Below are 22,055 nucleotides of genomic sequence, written 5' to 3' on the forward strand. Positions count from 1 at the left end.
TAAACGAACTGCGTTTACGCCCGGTGTTGAACCCAATTAATATTCTGGGTTTTATGTTCGGTACTTCCATTGCGCGTTACTTCAGACTGCTAACTCTTAGCACCAAAGTAAGTTTGTTTATGGCCGATTTCGAACCTAGGTCATCTCATGTATCCCTAAATTTCGTAAATTTTCGTAAAATCCCTAAATTTTCGGAATAGCTTTACTGTCCGTATCATTAACTCATATAACCAAGATATAACCAAGTAAGCAGGATATTTCTTCAAAAAAAAAAGAAAATCGCAGTTTATTTCAGATAAGTGTTCACAAATATTTTGACATATATATCACATGTACCTAATCATTTCATTATAAGTTAGGATAATTTTTTTTATATTACACATTTAAGAGAAATGTATAGAAATTAACTGCGTGACTACTTCTTCGCTTTTATAATATGCCCTATTGAAATATTTTCTTCTTTTAGTTTACTCTTAACGTAACTATCTACCACGTTTTCTGTAGGGAATTTCATAAGAAAGGGCTGTCTACACCTGGTTCATTCGCACCTCAGTCCATGCAGCTTGTTCATGCATATACAAGTTACTACATATGATAAGATTTATTATATGTATAAATTTAACCTAAGTTATTTGGTATCCCGTCATTCGATTTTTCGCTCTACTGCATGAATGTATATACACATGATTATCAATACAGAAAAGCTTTCCTGTCTTCATTGTACAGTTCAGTTGAGACGCCATTGTCGCAAGGAACGCCAGTCGTTGCTGTTATCCGTATAATTTACAAAAATGTTCAAGATAAATTTCTACAAGAAGTTCCTGAACACATTGCGTATCAAATGGTATTTATTAAATATGTGGCCCATTCAACACTTAGTAGTGCGTGAAGCTTACCATAGTCAAGTCCAGGGCGGAAAACTTCACTCAAAATGGACAAAATCGATATCCTATGAAACCCTGCGTATTACTTTACCAAACCTTAATAATCTGTACGTCTTATGTGCGTACTTGATCAGTCTAACCAGCACACATCTAATAAATTGTTTATGTTTTTCAAGTTTAGTCACCAGATCTACTCGAATGGATAAACTCTGCAGAGTTGCTCAACCTTACACGTTTCGTTGCACCATTCCCGAAAACTTGCTACTAAAAAAAAACACACTGTCAATGCAGTTTATAGATTGTATAGTAAATGACTATTTCTATCACGTTCTTTCTCCTCTTAGTCTAAATACGGAACGTGGCGCTTAAAACACAAGTGTATTGGATGGAGTCTAAATTTATACTTATTATCGTTGTTATTATCATTGTCCAATGGACACATAAGCTTTATAGAGACGTGGCACAACGTGTACAGGCTATCGGACTTCACCATAATTCTGCCAGTTCTACACGAACGTAATGCATAGGTTCATCTTTTTGTTGTCCTTTTGCATTCCTGTGACTGAATTTTAATTCAGTGTTTCGTATCATAACCTAATGCCACTAGCTGTGGATGCTCATAGTTGCGTCAGGGTAAACGTTGAATCTTTGGGATTGCCATCCCCACTTACGACATTCTCGTCAACGGGCTCCTGTTTCGGCCGAAGGGGTTCCACTCCCGGAGGCATACCAGAGTGCGTTGGATTGGGTTGTTCGAATGCGTCCTCGAACGAGGCGTCGCCTATGCTTTCTGTCGGTTGCTGTTGCTGCTGTTGAGGTTCTTCTTGCTGTGGTTGTTGTGTATCGTGTGGTACAGAACTTACTTGATGGTTTGATGGTACTATTTTTTGATGATATGAACCGCCAGTGGACATGCCTAAATCACCAGGACGTATTACGACAAAGTCTGCTTGAGATTGAGTATGACTCGTAGGCGGAAGCTGCACAGCTGCCGTCCATTGATTCTTGTTTAATGATGCATTTTTTCGATGAGATGTTTTAGGAGTTCGAGTGTGCGTAAAACTGTTTGCCGTTGAGGTAGCATAACTATAGCTAAGTGTTGGACCTGTCGAGTACGGTCCGGAGGGTCGAACGCCAAGAGAGTCCGGTTTTACTACAACAATTCGTTTTGATTTCATAAGGACAACTTTATCCTTCCCCCGGCGACCAGCCACCTGTTTTCCCGCCAGTCCGCTAACAGGAGCTTGAACCGAAGTGAACTTGGTTTTCTTTGATGGTCCAGCCTCTGAATCGTTGGCCTGACCTGGGAAGCGCTTTCGTGGAGCGACAGGATGGTTTAATCGAGCCTGCTGACTAGTTTTAGACAGGGGACCCGACATCTTGACGACCACAGACTTCACGGTTGCGGGTTGGCGTTGGGGTTCCTTATTCGCTGGAGATGGCACTTTAGGTGGCTTTATGTCCTCGTCTAATGGTTCATCTTTGATCTTCGTTGTTCCCGGCTCCACACCGACGATCATACACTAATCATTTTAAAAGGGTGAAGTGCAATGCAAGCCACGCAAAGATATGACTATTAACAAAGCATGACAAAATTGAATAGCTATAAATCTTTGAATTATCTCTCCTAATTTCTTTAATTTGCGTTTAGGCAGCCGAATTTTTTTTATAGATGATTTCTGGTATAGTTAGAGGCTCGTGTGAGATAATCTAAATACTTACATTTCTGTCCCAATTGGATGAGATAACGTTGTAGGAACGGTTGTCCGGGTGTTTGCATCGCATATATCTGCGGGCCTCGGCCGAGTCAATGGGCTGCGGGCCCAGATCTGCTTCTTCATCGCGCGTCGGTTGCAGCTGCGGATGAGCTTTCATCATCGCGAGCCCCTGTCGAAGAAACGCTTCCACCTGATCTGGATGCACTGTGCGATTAGCCTAAAATTCACAAGCGATAAATAAAAAAAAAATCACATTCAATGGGGAAATTTTGGAACGAACTAAAGTTGGTCACAACAGCGTTTCTAACATGGTACAATGTAACTTTTACCGAAACAATAAAAATACTATATATATATATATATATATATTGTGTTAATATTTACGACGGCTGCCTCTTGTTTTTTTGAGTTGGCTCCATATTAGAATTTCTGCAAAACGTTTTAGAAAATACCTGCCCTAAGGAGTTCATCATTGTCTATAGTGAGTCACGTATAAAATTATATTTGCTAAGAGTAAAGAATAATACCTTAATAAGTTCGAATAGTTCATCAGCAAGCGGCAAAAGTGGTTTCATTTTTTCTCGGTGATTGAGTGTTTGTAGACGACGTAGCGCCTCTGTCAATCCAATTGTGTCCTCTTTAATCATATCTGGACGAACATACTCAGATGAGGGATTCCCTTTTAGACTCGCAATACGATGAATATGGACGCACATCCGATCGTGAAGCATATAGGCGCTACAGGTGCACCCATACCTGAAATACGTTAACCATCACTTTGTAACTCAAAAGGACTATAAGGTACACTTTACTAATAAGCTTGTCCTTTACATTTTTTTCTTCTTAACAGCTCTAGTTTGAGCTCAATGAGTAATTGAAGTTTGAACATAGTACTAAACTATGTAAACTACCATTAAAGTTATTCACCTATGCACGCAAACTTGGCAAATGGGACACGTCTTCTCGCAGCTCATGTGAGCAGTCTTTCGTGGAAATACCACGACTGTCATGGACTGATGCTGTCGATCGCCTTTGATATGTTCATAACGATGTTTTACCACTTGATATCTTCCAGTGCGACCATGTTCGAGGACTCCGTATCCACCCAACTGCAACCGCAAGTGACAACGAAAATTGTTATATAATAGGGTAAAATCTAGGATATAAATAAACTCATTTTATATATCATAGTGATTATAGTTTTTGCCGTAATCTCCAAAGCACCCTAAAACTGAGAAATCTGGTAACAACAAGAAGAGGTCAAGGAATGTGTTTAGGAGTTGATTTACAATTTTCTCGTCGTGACGATTAACCCCGCAATCCTTTTCGCTCTCGACCCGGGCACGCTCGTCAGCCTCACGGTTAAGACCCTCGTGAATCATATCCGCTAATGCCAAGCGCAGCTGATCCGTATTACCATACTCGTACGCTTTCTAAAATTTACCAATGGACCGCCAACATAATATAGACATAATGGATTAGTGAAGTAGAATAATAAATGTCCAATAAATATAAAGATTATCTAGTTTCTTTATTTATTAATATATTTTGGGGGATTTCGTGCACTAGTTTAAAACAACTACTATGGGACCTTTGTTATATTGGTTTTTCTTTATTTTTTTCTTGAATACAAGAAACCGAAGAACTATTACTAGCATCCTTGCTTCAGCTGTATCCTTACCGGGACATCAATCATACCCGGACCAATAGTCTTGTCCGTTCTCGCCTGTAGCTCACTCGCTAATCTTCTCAGGTATCTTTCTGTGAGCATGTGGATTTTGTTTAGCGGCGGTCCGAAGTATCGGCTGGCGCCTTGAGCAACAATTGATCGATTTGTATGCCCAGCCTCCAGAAGCGACACAATCCATTCCCTTTGTTCCTTTAAAATTCTAAGAGAAAGAAATTGCAATAATACATTACAAAATACATACGAATTCACCATAAGCCTGTACAAACAACACTGTAGTTCATAATGCAGACAGGCAATTGTATGTTTTCATTACTCTCTAGCATTAGTAGTTTAAGGATTGCTCATAGTTATTCGGCCAGTCTAACACGTACCGGACGTCCAGCACACTGGGTATGTGTCCCAGGTGAGTGCGCCAGTACGTAACCCTAACTCGACTGGGTTGACCTTGGGCTTTGTCTGTTCGAACAACCATAGCTGCAGGACATTCGAAGCCTAATCGAGTTCTTCGTACATTCACGTGCTTGCCCGGCTCCACGCGACCGGCTCGACAGCAACAAAAGTGACTTTTACCCCACCTCCCTAACTCAAACGATGAAAGGTCCTCTTGTTCCGTGCGGCGCTTCCATTGTTGGAAATCTGACATTGTCTCAAATTCGTGTCTGCAAAGAAAAAGGCAAGTTACAGGTAAGTCCAGCTAGGTGTAGCAAGCATCGCCTCAGAGATTCATCGACGGCTATAAGGGTCGCAAATCTAAAAACACATCGTACATTCCATAGGACCACGTATACATACATTTCTGTGCTACAAGACTTGATCTCAATAAGATAAGAAAGCAAAAAGTCAAACGTTTATTTCTTGAAGACCTATTAATTCCGTTCTATTTTATTTCGATTAGGCGGATGGCAGCCCGGCATACTAATCACCGAGTAGTTCGTAAATGCTACTCACTCCGTGCATTCGAGTCGGGTGTCGTGCATATCGACGATGTGCCGAACGAGACTCTCATGAGAGCCCTGCTCAGCACGACAGAGTGGACAGAGTTTATCATCTGTAAGACCGGCAGCTCCGCGCTTTTGATTGCCTTGAATGTGAGTGAATAGATGCTGGTGAAGGGCGGCGCGATTCGCGAGACTTCGAGAACACGACACAACGGGGCAGTGCATCACTAAAATTGGACAAAATCGACAGAAAAACGTCAGACATTATGGAGTCACCGATGACGACAAATCGTCACAGTTTTGCTTCAGCCAACTAATGCAGATGGCTCAATCAGTGTCAACGCACCTTTCTTTCCATTGACTTCAACCACTTGAGCTTTGTCTGCGATGTCCTGCCTATTATCCACGGTTACGGCGATCCTAAAATTTTGATCGATCAATTACTTGGTGCTCTTTCTATTTTTCCTACTATACTGTTGTGTAGATTGATATATAGGGTTCATCTCATTAATAAAGATTGTCATTCATGTTAGCATTCGTCAAGCTGTTTCATTGCTGCCCATAGAATTATTTGGTCAGCGTTATCCGACGTAGTGTGATTCGAAAAAGATAATATGAAATTTCCAGATTCGAAAAATTCCGATTAACCGGCTTGGATTCACAAGATTAAAAAGAAGTCCACCGAAAACAAGAAAAACAACAACAACAATCACCCACAATGGCAATAACAGTACTTATGGTTCTTATAGTGCAATCGAAAAAGCTAATGCAAAAGCGGTTGATAACAATGGATACACACGAGTTCCGAAAAGAAGAGTTCCGTCGTAAAATAAGAATACAAAGCTTTAACAAATACGTAAAAATAATCAGTCAAGCCATGTCAAAAATCAAAGCAATGTAATGACTATTAGAAGCGAGGCTGTACGCACTCAACCATTTCAGTTTTATCTTCATTCCACACTCGAATCGTTTGTGGTTGTTCCGGTTCGGGTTTGTTGACCTTCAATGTCCTTGTCGTCGCAACAATGGCAGCTACCTACAATGAACGAATGACACTTGATGGATCGGGCGCACAAAACACGCAAAAATGTAGAAAATTACAAAAAGAAGAGCAGCAATAGTATCAGAACACGAAATTCGAGATAAAATGGAAAAGTCGTGAAAGAAAACGAACAAAAAGGCAAACAGATCATGCCTTAAGTGTCTGCATACAAAACCAATACTAACTATAATAACTATCGGTAATAATAGTGATTCCTTTGGTCTTATACGCGCATATACATTCAATGAAAACATACTTTTATACTGTATTTACCTCTTCAAACGTTGGCACAGGTGGCAACTGAAGCTCACCCTCTTGTGGCTGGGGCATCTGGGGTTCCGGAGGGTGATTGTGGAAATAACGCCTAAAGTTTCACATGACGTTAATCAGTTCGTCATAATTATTCACTATTAGATACCCGATAAATGCATTATTAGTATCATATACATTATATATAGAAATTATAATAAAAGGTTATTTTTCTCTCTATTCATATCATCCTGTAAATAGCTATGATAATTATATCAATTTATTGTGCACATGAACGTAAGCTAGCAAATAGGCATGCAATCAATTGATATGATTATGTATATCAGATACACAATAACAACTGTGTACGAACCTTCGGAGAATTGTTCCATCAGGCTTGAGATTGACTCTGGCTGTACACGGGTTGATTTTCCGGCGACTTTTGCTACAGCAGAGTACGTTAGGTTTGCTAGCGAGATCTGGACGCATCAAGAAAGGTCCGACACCACGCCACCCGTTTTGGCCTAGACAATTCAAGCATCGATCAGTACCATTCGTGTTAGCTTAAATTACGGAAAAAGAAAGCTAAATTAACATTTTTTTATAAATATATATGATATAATAATAATAATAATAATAATAATATAAAATAATATAAATATATATAATAAATTAGGCAAAATTATTTAAGCTGGCAACATTTCTGCAATAAGCTTGCAAAGTACATTCAACTGTTAACTCTAATACTTTTTTAATTTTAATATTGACTTCAGTTTTTAAAAGTCATGCATTACTAACCATAAATAAAAGTATAGCCTGAAGCGAAATACTTGTTAACACTGATAGTGAAAAAGTTAATGTAGAAGTTACTGGCTCAATACATCTAGGTGCTATTTTATTGAAATTAGGGGATTTCGGTATTTATCGATTATTTAACATAATTTTATTAGAATCAGAAGATTTTACTTGACCTCGAACTATAATTGGTTCTATTATTATTAGGTTTTTATGTATTACTCAAGTTGATGTTAAATTTTTAACTGTTTATTAATTTATTCGTCATATAAGACTTGTTATTGATGGATATTTAAGAGGAAATTTGAGGTGAAACAGGAGTACTTTTACTAAAGCATTTCTAAAAACCAAAGATTGACACGAACGAATGAATAAATCACCTTCCAATTGGTAAGGACCGAATGCATCGCACCACCAGTTTACGCCACTGAGTGGTTGGCCCTTCGCGCCGAATCGTTGTGCGCGATAGAAGAAAGCCGGTGGGGCACCCGTATTAATATGCGACGTTGGTGCGGGCAACGGATTCGGAGGGGCAGCATGAAGAGGTGCTGGCACTGGGGGCAAACCCGCATGGACATTCGAAGTGTGCGCGATCGACGCTTGGGCAGCGTGGGCAATTGGTGGTGCTTGGGGCGGGATTTGCGTCTGGGCAGTATGAGACTGTACAGTCAGCTGTTGATTGTGAGCCGTTGGCGCCTGTGGTGTTGGGGGACAAGCCAGGTACGAGTGCTGGGCTGAGCCCCATGCCTCAAATAGCCATGAAAGTCCCTCCGACATCGTGAGGCGTTAGACGTCGTGAGTTTATCTACAAAAAAATCTTCACGTTTTGACGCCCAGCAATGTACCAACTTCGCTGGAATATGAGTATATAAATACGATATATTGGGTTTGTGATTAGTAGAGTACTTACAAATTCTCTCGTGTTGAAGAATGAGCGTAAGGGGGGTTGTTTTGATTTATAAAAAATGTCGCTAACAAAGTCATATAAAAATAAGCAATACGCATACAGGATTCGATTGCCATCGGACAACCTACATTTTTAGGACAAACTAGAAACAATAAGCACGACCTACAATTCTCTCCGTTATATATCCAAATAGTTTCACAGAAAGCCTCGTTTACTTGATATAGCTGGAGCGCGCATCAACGCATGTACACAGATGGTGTATGCCTCTCATTGACAATTCAATTCACTATTAAATAAAAATCCGTCACGAAAGCGCGAAAACCCATCATACGCCGATTCTTTCTAATTCTGTATTGTCTGATAGAATCAAAGGTTTACATACTGAGAAGGACTAGACTCGCTTATGCTTTCCTTCTTTTTCACCGTTTTCTGTGTCTCAACACTTTCTCGTCTAAGCCCGCTCCCTACACCCATTCGTAAATGACGCACAGAATATCATTGAGCACCGAAAATTGTTCCGCTGCATATTAGATGCATCAAACCGTTTACTTCTCACAACACAATCAAACTCTGTAATGCTATGTTTGCCTTACAGAATTCGGCTCCGGGGGTTCCCAAATCATCACCCTGCGACTCGCGACACAAGGTATACAGCTGCACGGAGCACATATGATTGACTGTTATGTTGTATTACCGACAAGCGAACTCCCCGAGGGAGTCGGATGGTGTTGGCCCATCATAACAACGAACAGCGGAGAGAACGCGGCGAGCGAGTCGTGTTCCTTTTCGGGAGGGGGTGCCGAATGGATGCGCTGATTGGTAGAGGAGGGTTTTGAATCACCCAGTGTTGCAACCGTTGTCGGCTGCAGTTTCTCCAGTCGCGCTGGACAGTACCGAATGGTTTTAAAGTTTTTCGTTCTCAGTTATTCACTCTCGAACAATAAGAGAGGGCGTGTGAGGGTAGAGCAGACGAGAGAGGCTCGAAGAGCGCGGGGAAACCCTCAATTTTTGAGCTGCATTGCAGACGTTCAATTCTACATTAAGCTTAGGAATACATACTAAAGTGGACTAGCTTCGAAATAACACGTAGAGAAATTTCGCTTTGTGCAATAAGCGGCCAACCTTCTAAAGCTCAACTAAGGCAGTGCTGAATACGAAACCAGAAATACTTTTTGTTTAGATATGATAATCTGTGTAATACTGTTTACGATGAAATGGGTAGGGCTGAATAATACCAGATAATAAGTAAACGACGTGATGGAGTTACGTAAGGTCGGAAATATTTTGAAGGAGCAGTTGTGTTTTAAAAATGTTTAAGTTGAACATCAAAGCAATACTTCAACGAGGCATGGCCTTGTTAATCTATAGATGATTGGAATACGTCGGTATCCAAAAAATGTAAATCACATCTGTGAGTGCGTAGCTACGAGGACTACTCACAGGTTCTGTAGTAGTGAAGTCCAAAAAGACTCCAGAACCGTAAACTCTGAGGAACTCCAGGCCAAAATAGGCTAAGCAACATGTTTATATTACATTTGTGTCTTCTGAAAAAACATTCCTAAAAACCTAGGAACACTTATCCGACATATAGGCTCGAATGTGGCGGAAGATTATTTTCACCCACAAAACACCCACCATAATACTGTAGATTTGTTTTTTAATATTAGGCATTGTTATTAGCAAAATAATAGCTTCTTATTGAAATTCGCTATTATCGTGTAAGGAAATGGTGTTAATAGTTTTTGTTACTTTTAGTTTTCCTTGCCTTCTCGTGTACATAATGCAGATATAGGTTATATATTAATATAAATAAGCTGATGACTTAGTCAATGGATTATCTAATGTCCTTCTAATATTTAGTACAACTTTTATTAGAGTAAGCGTGAACAGAACTAAAATTCCATAGAGTTAGAACATGAACTAGGATAAGGTCGCTAATCTGATTCTGCTAGTAATGAAAGAATAAGCTGATGAAACTACAGAAACTGGCTCTTTCAATAGCTTTTAGTGGTTCAACTCATCTGTTCAACCAGGAGAAATTATCTTTTTCAAAAAGTTGTTTAAAGTAGTTATTTGTATAAAAAAACGGCATTTCTTTTGCGAAAAAAGGGAATTATATTCAAACAGAGATTACCCTAAGTGAACTATGTATAATAGCGTGGCAGCCCTATCAAGCTTGCGCCAAGTGAAATGGGTGCGCTTGATTCCTAGAACTAGTCAAGTGTACATGCGTATCCTCATGAAAATAAACCATCGGTCAGATGTTAAACCCATGTGCTTTCTGTTTATGGTGCGATAGGTTTTTCTATCATCAAATTTTTTGTGGTTGTTTCTTATGGCAGAACTCTTTCTTAGATGGCAAAGTGTTTCAGGCGACTAGGACATAAGCGTGTGTGAAACTATTGTGATTAATTTTTACGTAAACGCGTAACCATAGAGATGCAATGATCAGAGGAACAAATGTTTGGATAAAATCAGTTTGTTTGATGCTAGACGTTGTTTGAACAGTTTGGTTCATGACTAATGAGTTGATTAGAACATTGATCACATTCTGTAGTCTCAGTTCGTTTTCTAACAAGGTCAAACAGAAATTATGAAACGACCCATTGTTTAGCGTGAGTTCACATAAAGCACTGAACCTCCTGATAAATTCATCTGTGAACCGAGTAAGGTTGAAACAATAAATTATTTATTGTCTCTTGAGATAATGAAATACAAACCAACATCCCTCCAAATAGTTTATCCTAATAACATTGATTCTAAAAACACTCCTATAAGTAGTTCATCATAATGGGCGAGTTGATCCGATTGAAATTATAGGTTTGTAGCAGCGAAAATTTTATTTCAAACCTTCAGTGATTAAGCAATAACAATAATGTTTCGCCAATAATAATAACAATAATTAATAATAATATGGCGCCTTATGTCACGAACTGCAACCACTTTAGTATTCAATATCGAACATACATATCAAGCAGAATTGTCTATTGGTCTGTAATTCAGACTAGTCTTCTGATGTTTTTTTAATACGGCAAAGGGTTTTTCTAGGGATAAGGTTGTTAGTACAGGGTATTCTTGTCAGCTTTAGTTAACTTAATAATCAAAGTCTATTTTAGCGTTTATAATTGGGTATTATTCTGTTTCCCAAGTAGATGAACCACGAATAGAGTGCGACGAGCATGGCGGCAGTAATATCTTCGTCAGCGTTCGAAACGCCGAATCAGGGAGTACTTGTGCCCGTCACTCAGCCACGTGTAGTGTCCAAAGGGACTCCGAAAATCATTGCGCATCGTCCGATAGGCGCTAACCACATCCCTGATGAGATATTACTGTGTCCTAAACTTCAAGCGGCAATCTCTGTTTTACCGAAGAACTACAACTTTGAAATACATAAGACAGTACACAGGTCTCTATCGGCCACGTAGACACTCTAATTTATCTACGACTTACTTAGATAATGCATAACTAAATGTTGTGTTTTCACCTATCGTATTATTCAATACAGAATGTTTCTCTTTATTTATTTAGAAAAAATAGCTTAATTTTTTTAATTATGTAATTAAAGATACATGGTAGTACACACTGTATTTAAGTTACATAAGGTAAATTATGTAATTTAAATACGATTTTTCTACCCCAGCATTGATAATAGTAGATTTTATTAATAGTATTGCCGTTATGAACTCTGGTTGCATTGCAGAATTCGACAGCTGCACGCAGGGCTTGGGGGCGCGCGCTCTGTGCAGGTCGCTTTGCAGATGCCCGAAGGGCTGCTGCTATTCGCTCTCACAATTGCCGACATATTAGAAGAGTTTAGTGAATGTCAAACAATTGTGTTTGGTGATGTCACCTACGGGGCGTGTTGTATTGATGACCTCGGAGCAAAAGCTCTCTGTGTAGACCTTCTTGTAAGAAAATAGGTATTTAGATCTTACCTTAGGTACCGGTACGCCCTAGTTCTTTTTACATATTCCTAGATGTCTGCTCTGTTGTTGACCATCCTGTTACTGTTGGTAATAGTGGTTAAGTGCAGTTAACAAATAAGAATGTGTATTTTTTCCTATTTTATTTCGTAAGTTCAATTTCTAACACTGCATTATGATAGATTGAAACTATTAATGTAATAATTTATTATAAAGTAGATTAGCCGCAATTGATCCGCAAATGGATAATAAAATTGATATTTTTAGATTTTTTAAACTAACCGTTACAACATGAATGCAACATGCAAGCCTGCCTAAGGTCGTTTCATGTTTGGGGTGTTGAAGGTTCACTATGGCCATTCGTGCCTGATTCCTATAGAGCGAAACGACTCTTTGAAAGTTCTTTATGTCTTCGTTGATATCAAGATCGACATACATCACTTGAAGGAAACCGTCAAGGCTAATTTCAGGTAATAATAATAAACTTGATGGGGAAATTCGTGTTGATGTTAAACATCTTTGCTACTATAAGGGTATATTTCTTCTTATTATTGGCTATTCTTTCTCGGTGCATAATATCAGTAATAAAAAAGTGGTAAAAATATTCGTTCTCCATTTTCTTACTTTCAGTCCTGATATGCGAATTGGTGTGGTTTCAACTATTCAGTTTGTCGCATCAGTTCAAGCTTTAGTTGAGCAGCTTAAGAATGAAGGCTTCCATTTGTTTTGTCCTCAAACAAAACCACTGTCTCCAGGCGAAACCCTAGGATGTACGTCTCCAAGGTAGATGTAGATACACGGATTATGAACAAATCTACAGCTTCGAAGGTTGTTTCTTTGCTAATATTAAAGTATATATATAATATAATAATATATAATATTGATGTTTCTTTTAAATTATTGAGGCAACTATGTAGAATACGGCGTATTTAATGTCGCCCCATTGTGCTTACAAAAACTAGTAATACGAATCGTATGCTTTTCGGTAATTAGATTCAGCGATGATTCGGACGCAATTTTGTACGTTGGCGACGGTCGTTTCCATCTGGAGGCGGCGATGATCGCGAACCACCGCCTAAAGGCGTACAAATATGATCCATACGACAAACAGCTTACAGAGGAACTTTATAACTATGAACAAATGTTATCTGTTCGCAAGGATGCTGTTCAAAAAGCGGCTGATGCAGGGACGTTTGGTATAATCCTTGGTACGCTTGGAAGACAGGGATCTGTAAAGGTTAGTTATTTTAATCTTACGTATTTACCGACCTTTGAGTTTCCTTACAATTTTAAGTCAAACATTTAACTGTTGTTTATTTAAGAACAAATTTGATGTTCCCAAAAGGCTGCCTTCTGATATCTGGTGGCTCTTGGAATGATTAAGATGCTTAAAAAGACGGCACTCACTTATCTGATTTTCTTTTAGAAAGTGTAGTCAGTAACGCTTTCATGGCACTGACTCACTATGCAAAGTGCTTTTCACAACTTTATATCTTTTATTATTTCTTTAGGTGTTTGATGAGTTGGAGACGACGATCCGAGCAAAAGGAAAGATCCTGATCCGTTTGTTGTTAAGCGAAATATTTCCACAAAAATTGGAACTGTTTAGCGACGTTGGCGCCTGGGTGCAGACATCATGTCCTAGACTTTCCATTGACTGGGGCCTCGCCTTTAAGACGCCATTATTAACGCCCTACGAACTCAATGTCGTTCTGCAGAAGGTGTGTTTATTAAAGTTCATATTTTTCTACTAGTTGTAGCCCAGATGTGTATAGATTATTTACGCCCCTGCAAAGTCATCTCAATGCAGATCTAACAAATACGTACCGTCAAATGCACACAGAAAATGTTTATCTCTAAATGTCTTGTGTTAGTAAAAGTCATTCCTTATCCACAACGGGGCAGATCGAATGTTTGTACCCGTCGTATTTAATATCTCTAGTTCAGTAATAAATACGTCTAGAAAAATCATTAAACAACATTTTCGGTGTTCTAGGTTGAGTGGCAGAAAAATTATCCGATGGATTTTTATTCCCGCAACAGTCTTGGACCTTGGACACCAAATTACAAACCGGAACCCCCTAAAGAGCAAAAACGCTCGGCACCACAAGTGAAAAGTCCTTGTGTTAATTTTTGTACAGATTGTGCCTGCAAATAGTTGTTCACGAAGAATGTATTTTTTCAATCTAGTAAAAACAGTAAATACCATCGAAAATAAGTCTATTAATTAGGTCAAATTTATTTGAAAATAAAAACAAGCAAATTTAAAACGTCCAGCCTATAGCTGGCTAGGCATGTTATTTAAAAGCGCTTTCTCGTTTTAATCAGCTGGTCTGTGGTCGCGCCGACCATGTTCGTCGAACAGCAAATACTTGGTGATTGTGTCAAGATTGTCTTTGTAAGAGCTTGCTTGAATGGTAATAAATACTCTCCAAAGTATTTATTAGGTATCTATAGGAGAATGATTACTTTTGAAGTTAGAAAGATAACAGCTGTGCTATTAAAATATAATGGACTTTTGCAGATTTATTTATAAGTGCGAAACATGTGGGCCTTACATACGACATTTTGCGTATTGTGTCTTACGTGTGACATTTTTCGCGACACGCTTTCTTTCATCTTCGGTTTGGAATATTGATATTGTCCAAAAGGCACACGTTACTGATAATATTTGCAAAACGATTTTTAATTATGTAGGAAATGATCTAACTAGATGCCAGATCGAGTATGCCATTGATTGTACTTACCTAGTGAAGGCATGGGTGCTTTATATTTTATCTACCAGGAAAAGGGAACTGCTAAATTCAATCAACTTTGCACACAGTTTCCTGATATATCATCAAATGTACAAACGTGTATTTCTGTGCAAATTATGTTGCGTGAACAAGTGTACGCAAAATATGCTTCAAAGCGAGACAGGTACGGCACTAGGGTCGCGTGCTGTTACAAATAGAACAGGTCTGAGTGTTACCTCGAGTCACTAGAGAACAACAGCAACTGAGGGAAACAGAGTTATAGGTAAATAATAAACAGATGCTTTGAATTTATTCGCATTTTGATATTGCCGCGTTGCTCCAACGTTGTCCAAAGAGATGACTTATTAGTGGAAATCAGCGTCCTTTGACCCTTGTAGTCTGCGCGAGTTATTTGTATGCATTCCTAATTTTGTTGGCATCTAGACGAGAAGCTGCACGCCTTTGAGGACGCCGAACCATCGTGATGATTCTGATGAATCTGATGACAATGGGATCGATTGACACTAAAAGATTAATCTTGAAATATCATCCCATATTTCGGCATAAGTACAATACGACGTAGCAGAGCATTTAGAGTACATTTTCTAAGTAGTCAGTCGTTTCATACACAGGGAAAAAGAAGTGATAGTAAACCGTTTTTATGAGTTAGTCAGCTTTACCTACGTTGTTTATTTTTAATAGTAATAGCATAAAGACAATATATCTATAATACTTCGTTTTTAATTTTCAAATCGATGCATATCGGTTACATGTATTTACATAAGGTCCACCTAGCTTCACGTACGCCGTCACATACTATTTATTAATAAAGCAGTATCGGTTCGTCGAGGAGAACTTCCTTCGGCTTTGATGCGCGGCCAGTTGCTATAGGTGTAGTATAGAAAGGGATGGGAGTTTTATGCTTAAACGATCTTCATGAATAGTGTAGCGTCAAGGATGCAAACACAACGGAGCATGTGCCACACTATTATATATTGTGTTTTGTAATTAAATTAAAAAAAATAAATATTCTTTTTCTAAATAAAAATGTCAACACTTCGCCTTGATTCTAATATCTCTATAGCTAATCGCGACAAGATGGCAAAAAGATACGCGTTTTAAATTCAATGCTCATATGAATAGGCACATTGATCTGACGATCCGTTGCTCAGAGCGTCCTTTCCGGTATAAATCTATAATTATCGGTAAACTTGCACGATAAAATTGATTCATTAGAGTAAAGATACTGTGCAGTGTTGTGTTTGCGTTGTAAAATAATTGTCTGGTTGCGCAAAAAATCTTGAAGGCTGCATTGCGCATGCTATTACAACTAAAAGATAGAAATTGTCAACAAACGATGAGGGTCTTTTTCTTAAATTTATACGCTGCTAGTGCACGTTTGAAACGTTTTTTTTTATTTTCAGCGTCTGTGTGATAAACAAAACTTGCGCATCATTTGCTACATTACAGAATTGCTTGCATTTTTCGCGAGCATGCATTATATATATATATATATATATATATATATATATATATATATATATATTATGCAGTGTACTTAATGTCGTAGATCATGCGCGTTTCGAATAGCTATACATTGGATTCTATTATGGATACTAAGGTTGCACTAAGATTTGACACAGAATCACTTTTCCGATGGTAAAGGCGGATAGATTAGGCTACAGAGTAGGTAAAGTTGTCGTTATGCAGGTGCTTTAAGCGAAAGTTTTCGGTGCTCGCTACTTAACGAGAATCAATATAAGTTTTCAATGGATTTCTTTTGTATAATGTCATCAGCTATAAAGTACAGTTTTCTAATTTTATTCCTTTTAAAGGTGTTCGTATCGGCTAACTAACGAAGTTTTTACAATAGTGTCCATGGGCACACAAGATTTCGAGGAGTTAACGCACTCTAACACGATAACCTATCAAGAAAACGATCAACACTTCTTCGAACGTTTTCCCGTGAAGGATCCCCGCTTCTTTTCTGCTGTTAAAACCATTTTACCCCAGATTTGTTTCTATTTTATTCTCATGATAACCCTCAAGCATAGATGCATTCTTTTTACCCGCAGTTTCTATACTTGTTACGATCAAACTAAACCTTGATTTTCCTGATTGGCAATCTGAGTTGTCCCTCTCTTGTTTAAGGTTTCATAGCTGACGATGCCACTATGGCATTTATCTCTCAGCAGGTTTCTAGATTGTAATCTTGCAATCAGCTCGTGTTTTCTGTCCTTAGTTGATGCCAGCACCCGCAGATCAACTGCCGGGAAATTCCTCGATTTCTGACAATCCAAATTGTTCGACCGATTAAAATTTCATCACTCTCCCAATGCATTAACAGAAGTCAGTCATGTTTGTTAGAACTAAGGGAGCTTCCCTCTTTTCGCATTGAAAATAGGTGTTGAACGAGTGTATTGGACTCTAATTATTCGGCTACGAATATTAAAATCACTTGCAATATTAATTCAATATCTATTACATAAAAAATTATTACTGCAAACACATTGTTCCATTACCGTAGAAGTCATATATTGAATTGCATTACTCAATGGGTGATTTCGGAAGAACTGCACTCATAGAATCGTGTATACCCAGGACAAATGCAGGCACTTGAGTCAGATATACGTATGCAGGCATAGACAAATTGAATCTCCAAATGTTAGGCCTATTCTGACTCCCGATTGATTTTAGATACGGCCGAACATTCTGGAGACCCTACCCTACTAACCTGTCGTGTATGGTTTTCAACGCTGTAGCTCCAGCTAACAGGATAACGTCACTAGATCGCCCCTATGTCGCAACACAAACGGGTTAGTCACTGCGCCAAATCGATATAATCTGATTACGTCTGCTTCGATCATAATCAGTATTTTTTTTTAGTTGTTTTTTGCTTTCCGTTCACGCTTTCCCTTGATAGTGAGCTTACGAAGAGGTAACTGAGGTGTGCTGTTCGGATTTCGCGGACCGGGTCAGAAGGGCGTATGTTGCTCTACGAAGCATCTGCCGCCGTTCGGCGTTTTATTCCCCTGTTGTGCATTCGTGTAATCCTTGATACTATTCGCATCGGTAGAAGTTAGTACCCGTCTTTGAAATGGCTCTAGATGTGGTAAGTATAAGATGATAATAAAGTGTGACACTGGCGCAGATCGCTATCTGAATCTGGATACTATGGCAGTAACGCCTGAAGTAAAGGCTGAACAGACGTTTCCGGGATCGGCGGGTTACATGGAGAACGAAAGTTTGTCATTGTCCTTAAAATGGCTTCTATGATTAAGTTGCCTCGGCCACTTTGGACAGTCAGACTAGACTCGGCATTCGGAAAAAATTGACTTCTGTGGTAAACGCTGGCCAGGAACAAAAACTAAACGCCGGTTGCGAGATTCCGGTGGCTATGTCATATTCTGATCCATTACAATCGCAGTTGTGGTCCAAATGTTCAGAAAGGAATAACAAGTAACCGGTACAGGATGCGCCAGGAACATAATACCGAAACGAGGCAAAAGGGAGGCAAGAAAGGATTGCAAAATTAGATTACAGAATGGACATTCGAGAACCTGATATCTTTACGTAACTGTATCCTGTATTTTGATATCTCTTAAATTAACCTGTACTGTTAAGATACATACATACATACAGGCATTGCCTTTCAACTAAATCCTCTTTATTAAATATCTATTACAATGTAATATGTGGTCCTTTGAGCTTGACTAAAAGGCGAACAAATGATAACGATCAGAGTTCTGCAGGTAAAACAGCCTACGTGTGAATCGTCGGAAAATTCTACTTTCGTAAGGTGCCGATATACACACATTTGTCTTTGGCTGTTTTTTTTTCTCTATCTGAACTGCTGCTCCATTGGAACTTCGCAGATATTCGCTTAAAATTCACCAAAATCTTTTAATTTTATGCAACACCTTTACAGACAATCGCCTCAAAAATTGTCGGTACTACTCATCTTTACTCCAATATCGACACATGTCAAAATCACGTAACACTAACCACTTTTGATAGCTGTCTACGATTAAAAGTGGGAAGCGCATTCCATCAATTAATTCTGGCTACATTCATAGATGAAACGACAATATTGATACTTTGTTGTCATTAGCTAAAGGACAAGGATAACATTCAAAGTAGAGTACTAACTGACGCTCAGCTCGACCGCAAAGTTATATGTATTATTGTTGCTCTTGGCTTCCAGGTTTCAAAAAATCCAAAAATTTATTGCGCTATTGCACTTAATTGTTATCCCGACTGAAAAACCGCTCTGTGTATAAATTTTGCCATTACAGACATATCCTGGTACATTAACTAGCGCGGACAAACCATTTTCAAGATAATTGCGACTAGTGTTGCAATTCCGCGGGTATCAACAGCAAAGGAATTGTAACGTCGCATTTTACTTCTTAGTATACTATTTATCATCACTATCAATCGATTAGTTTATTACAGGGTTGCATCTATATAGAAATAATCATGCGAGATTTAACTACGGATGCACTTCATCCAATCGTCTTTCTCTGTACATACATCCTCCATTTAGAAATATACTCTCATACAGCACGAAGGAACGAAAAGATGAGTTTAAGCTGTAAAATAGCAACATTTTTTTATGTCGCCGATTCTGATATGGTATTATTTACTGGGATATCTCAAGCTAGGCCACGGCTTCAGTAGCTCTGTCCTCTATAACCTGAATGCACGAGGTATCCACTCAGATTTTACCATATTTAGGTAATCCATATTCAGATTATCTTCAAGTATTCCATTTCCATTTCTTGCTAGATAGAATAAGCACGGTTCATTTTTTGAGTCCTCGTCATAATTTCGTATTTCAGGTATGGTAGATACATTCATTTGTATGTATTGATTACTGCTTAAATGATCTGTCCCTGTACAACCTGAATTCACGAGGTATGCGTTCAGATTTTAATCTGTTGGTTTCTATTGGTTCGCATACAGCTGCACATGTCGTTCTTCAAGTTCATCTTTGCTAATTAACATGCCTATTAATGAGTGTATTTACATTTACTTGGCCTTAACTTCTTCAAACGGAACGCTTTTCTTAACCTTAGGCGTGTGGGTGGCCTGGTTCAACATAGTGAACTAGGTGAAAAGGGAAGCGGATTTTTGAATGGGACGTCTGAAATTATTTATACGGGTCCAATGAACAGAGTTCTTAGGTGTTTGGGGCGGTTGAACACTGACAGGCGTTGTTCAGTGCAGGACGTACTTTTAGGACAAAGAATCTGTGCCCACAATGTACCTCTCGTTGTTTGATCTTCCACCTCCAACATTATGGAAACTACATGGGAGAAAGTTTCCGTAGAACACACTGTATTACACCTGATTGCCTGCACGAGTTTGACCGTGCCACCAGGCTTTATGTTATTACAAATCCTAATAAATTATGGTAGTAGTCCAACGCAGAACAATGAACTATAAATACGTACGCAGTGTGTTTCATAGAATCACTAATTTAGCGATCGTGGGTTCACACTTGATAATGAAAGAATACATACATAGTCTAAGGAAAATATTCCAGCTGATGGCTTATTCAGATAATACAGGTGATTAATATCAGTAAAATAACGATATACTAGTTTGATATCAAAATACTTGCTCCACTCTATGGTGCGTAACGGTTGCGAACGCGGTTACGTAGGTCGATGCGTAGGTTTCCGCTATAAGATCTGCTTCATAGACCGACAGCAATTATTTCTAAGAACAATGTATGTCATCCAGAATTAATTAAGCGTTCATAAAATAGCCACACATTTTTCCTGCCCACATTAAAATGTAAATGATAAGTGAAGTGTTAGCTCCACGAAGTTTAAGAAATGATGGGTGACTTTTCATGAAGTTGAGATAGGTTGCGCTCAAACAAAGGTACCTCCGTACGTGACGTGCTGCATATGCATGTGCATGTGCGGCATAGAACTAGTTGTAAACTTCGGCGAGAAGTTCACAACGCTTCGTGTATACTTATCTGTAATCTATATTTACCTAAGGTGTTGCGATGTTCAGGTCCGGTTTTGCCGATTAGCATTGCTTCTAACGGCAGGCCGCGGAACGAAACTTGCCTGCGCCCAGTTTCGAATTTAAACCAACTCACGTGCCCCTAAGTTTGTAGGCAAGCCTGCCTACACTTAAATTTTGGTTGCCTATCGTAGCTGCGGTGAACTGTAAGGCTCTAGGTGGTGTGTTCTATTGCGTGCTAAACTAAACTACTGCATGATGCGATTACGGGCAGTCAATAAGATGCGCGCTCCATTAATTACGATACTTGTTTTTACAATGCGCTAATTTTTTTTCATTGTATGAACAAGTTATCGAAATTTTCCTTGTAAGAACTTGTGTCTACTAGAAGAGATACGTTAACGTCGGTATAAGTGTGTGCGGGTTTTCACTAATGCCGCATGATTATCATGTGAATAAATTAAATCTACGGTAGGGTTTTCATACTAGGTGTGCGTCATATGTTGGTCAGTGAACGAGTAACGTCTTCGTAAACTTAAGTAGTAGTTCCAAAGCTTAACTTGAGTCTAAAAGCTAAAAATGTTGCTTTATTTTAAGTAAACTGTGATTTCAAAAGACCATCGCAAAGGGATCTTCAGCTACCGATTGTTCGCGATGTTACTGATGGCTATTGTTTTGTGAGTGGAGCCGTTGACGACGATTGGCGATGGACAAATCTCCAAATAGCGCGTCCTAGATCCTGCTTCCTTTTGGACCTAATGGAACTATAATGTTGCGGAAAGAACGAATTAAATTGATACAATAAAAACAGAGTAGAGATACCTTTAAAACAGGACAGTGTCTCGAATGATAGTATAAACATCAACAACAGGACTTAACTAGCAAATTAACTATTTGATGGACGCTATAGTCAACCTAGATTAACTACTTCTTGCTTAGTTATACGTTTTCCCAAATATAAGGAACCTGGTCAAGAAGCTCTAAGACTGGAACGCGGAGCATATATATTCAAATTCTGAATATATATGCTCCACGTTCCTACCTAACCTGTCTACCCAAGCAAAACACCTTTTTTCAGCTTAGTTCTAACCATCGGAAGATTTTTAAAATTTAATCAGTTTTTTAGTGCTTTTATTCTTACCATCAATTTAAATAAATTTCTTAAATTCAATTTTTTTTTGGCTCTATTTGT

The 22,055-nt window shown here is 38.7% G+C and overlaps 2 protein-coding genes and 2 long non-coding RNA genes across 10 annotated transcripts; 3 read left to right on the top strand and 1 right to left on the bottom strand.

Annotated features, from left to right (window-relative positions):
- Positions 1 to 265: 265 nt before the first annotated feature.
- LOC111268210 (uncharacterized) lies at positions 266 to 9,180 on the bottom strand. Of its 2 annotated transcripts, none has more exons than XM_022847036.2 (14): positions 8,817 to 9,180; positions 7,697 to 8,169; positions 6,895 to 7,045; positions 6,546 to 6,636; positions 6,160 to 6,266; positions 5,577 to 5,650; positions 5,241 to 5,457; positions 4,664 to 4,951; positions 4,284 to 4,491; positions 3,892 to 4,035; positions 3,530 to 3,711; positions 3,130 to 3,358; positions 2,607 to 2,819; positions 266 to 2,407 (listed from the first exon to the last, which is right to left on the bottom strand). In XM_022847036.2, the coding sequence occupies exons 2-14, from the start codon at positions 8,091 to 8,093 to the stop codon at positions 1,502 to 1,504; spliced, it is 3,207 nt and encodes a 1,068-aa protein (XP_022702771.1). In that variant the 5' UTR covers positions 8,094 to 8,169; positions 8,817 to 9,180; the 3' UTR covers positions 266 to 1,501. The 2 variants fall into 2 exon arrangements, with proteins under 2 accessions (XP_022702771.1, XP_022702770.1); XM_022847035.2 differs by having other exon boundaries at positions 8,606 to 9,180.
- Positions 2,772 to 3,784, top strand: LOC111268213 (uncharacterized). Its single transcript, XR_002685074.2, has 3 exons — positions 2,772 to 2,913; positions 3,289 to 3,403; positions 3,678 to 3,784. It is a non-coding gene; the product is annotated as an uncharacterized LOC111268213 (long non-coding RNA).
- Positions 9,181 to 9,299: 119 nt separating the features above from the next.
- Dph1 (diphthamide biosynthesis 1) lies at positions 9,300 to 15,935 on the top strand. Of its 6 annotated transcripts, none has more exons than XM_022847025.2 (8): positions 9,300 to 11,043; positions 11,376 to 11,629; positions 11,924 to 12,131; positions 12,492 to 12,616; positions 12,777 to 12,929; positions 13,140 to 13,383; positions 13,658 to 13,867; positions 14,143 to 15,935. In XM_022847025.2, exons 2-8 carry the CDS (start codon positions 11,403 to 11,405, stop codon positions 14,302 to 14,304), a joined length of 1,329 nt encoding a protein of 442 aa, XP_022702760.1. In that variant the 5' UTR covers positions 9,300 to 11,043; positions 11,376 to 11,402; the 3' UTR covers positions 14,305 to 15,935. The 6 variants fall into 6 exon arrangements, with proteins under 6 accessions (XP_022702760.1, XP_022702761.1, XP_022702763.1 ...); XM_022847026.2 differs by having other exon boundaries at positions 9,300 to 10,889; XM_022847028.2 differs by having other exon boundaries at positions 9,300 to 10,838.
- Positions 15,936 to 20,847: 4,912 nt separating this feature from the next.
- LOC111268205 (uncharacterized) lies at positions 20,848 to 21,693 on the top strand. The gene is made up of 2 exons (XR_002685071.2): positions 20,848 to 21,069; positions 21,461 to 21,693. It is a non-coding gene; the product is annotated as an uncharacterized LOC111268205 (long non-coding RNA).
- The last annotated feature ends 362 nt before the right edge of the window (positions 21,694 to 22,055 follow it).

This window comes from Varroa jacobsoni, unplaced genomic scaffold, assembly GCF_002532875.2.
Source record: "Varroa jacobsoni isolate VJ856 unplaced genomic scaffold, vjacob_1.0 scaffold_1264, whole genome shotgun sequence".
Classification (NCBI taxonomy): Eukaryota; Metazoa; Arthropoda; class Arachnida; order Mesostigmata; family Varroidae; genus Varroa; species Varroa jacobsoni.

Excerpts from the sequence above, each read along its gene's own strand:
- LOC111268210 (XM_022847036.2), bottom strand. The coding sequence starts at position 8,093 with ATGTCGGAGGGACTTTCATGGCTATTTGAGGCATGGGGCTCAGCCCAG. Across the intron at positions 5,458-5,576 it reads TGAAGTCAATGGAAAGAAAG|TGATGCACTGCCCCGTTGTG; the intron begins GTGCGTTGACAC and ends GTCCAATTTTAG. Across the intron at positions 4,492-4,663 it reads CCCAGTGTGCTGGACGTCCG|AATTTTAAAGGAACAAAGGG; the intron begins GTACGTGTTAGA and ends TCTTTCTCTTAG.
- Dph1 (XM_022847025.2), top strand. The coding sequence starts at position 11,403 with ATGGCGGCAGTAATATCTTCGTCAGCGTTCGAAACGCCGAATCAGGGA. Across the intron at positions 11,630-11,923 it reads ATACATAAGACAGTACACAG|AATTCGACAGCTGCACGCAG; the intron begins GTCTCTATCGGC and ends GTTGCATTGCAG. Across the intron at positions 12,930-13,139 it reads CTAGGATGTACGTCTCCAAG|ATTCAGCGATGATTCGGACG; the intron begins GTAGATGTAGAT and ends TTCGGTAATTAG.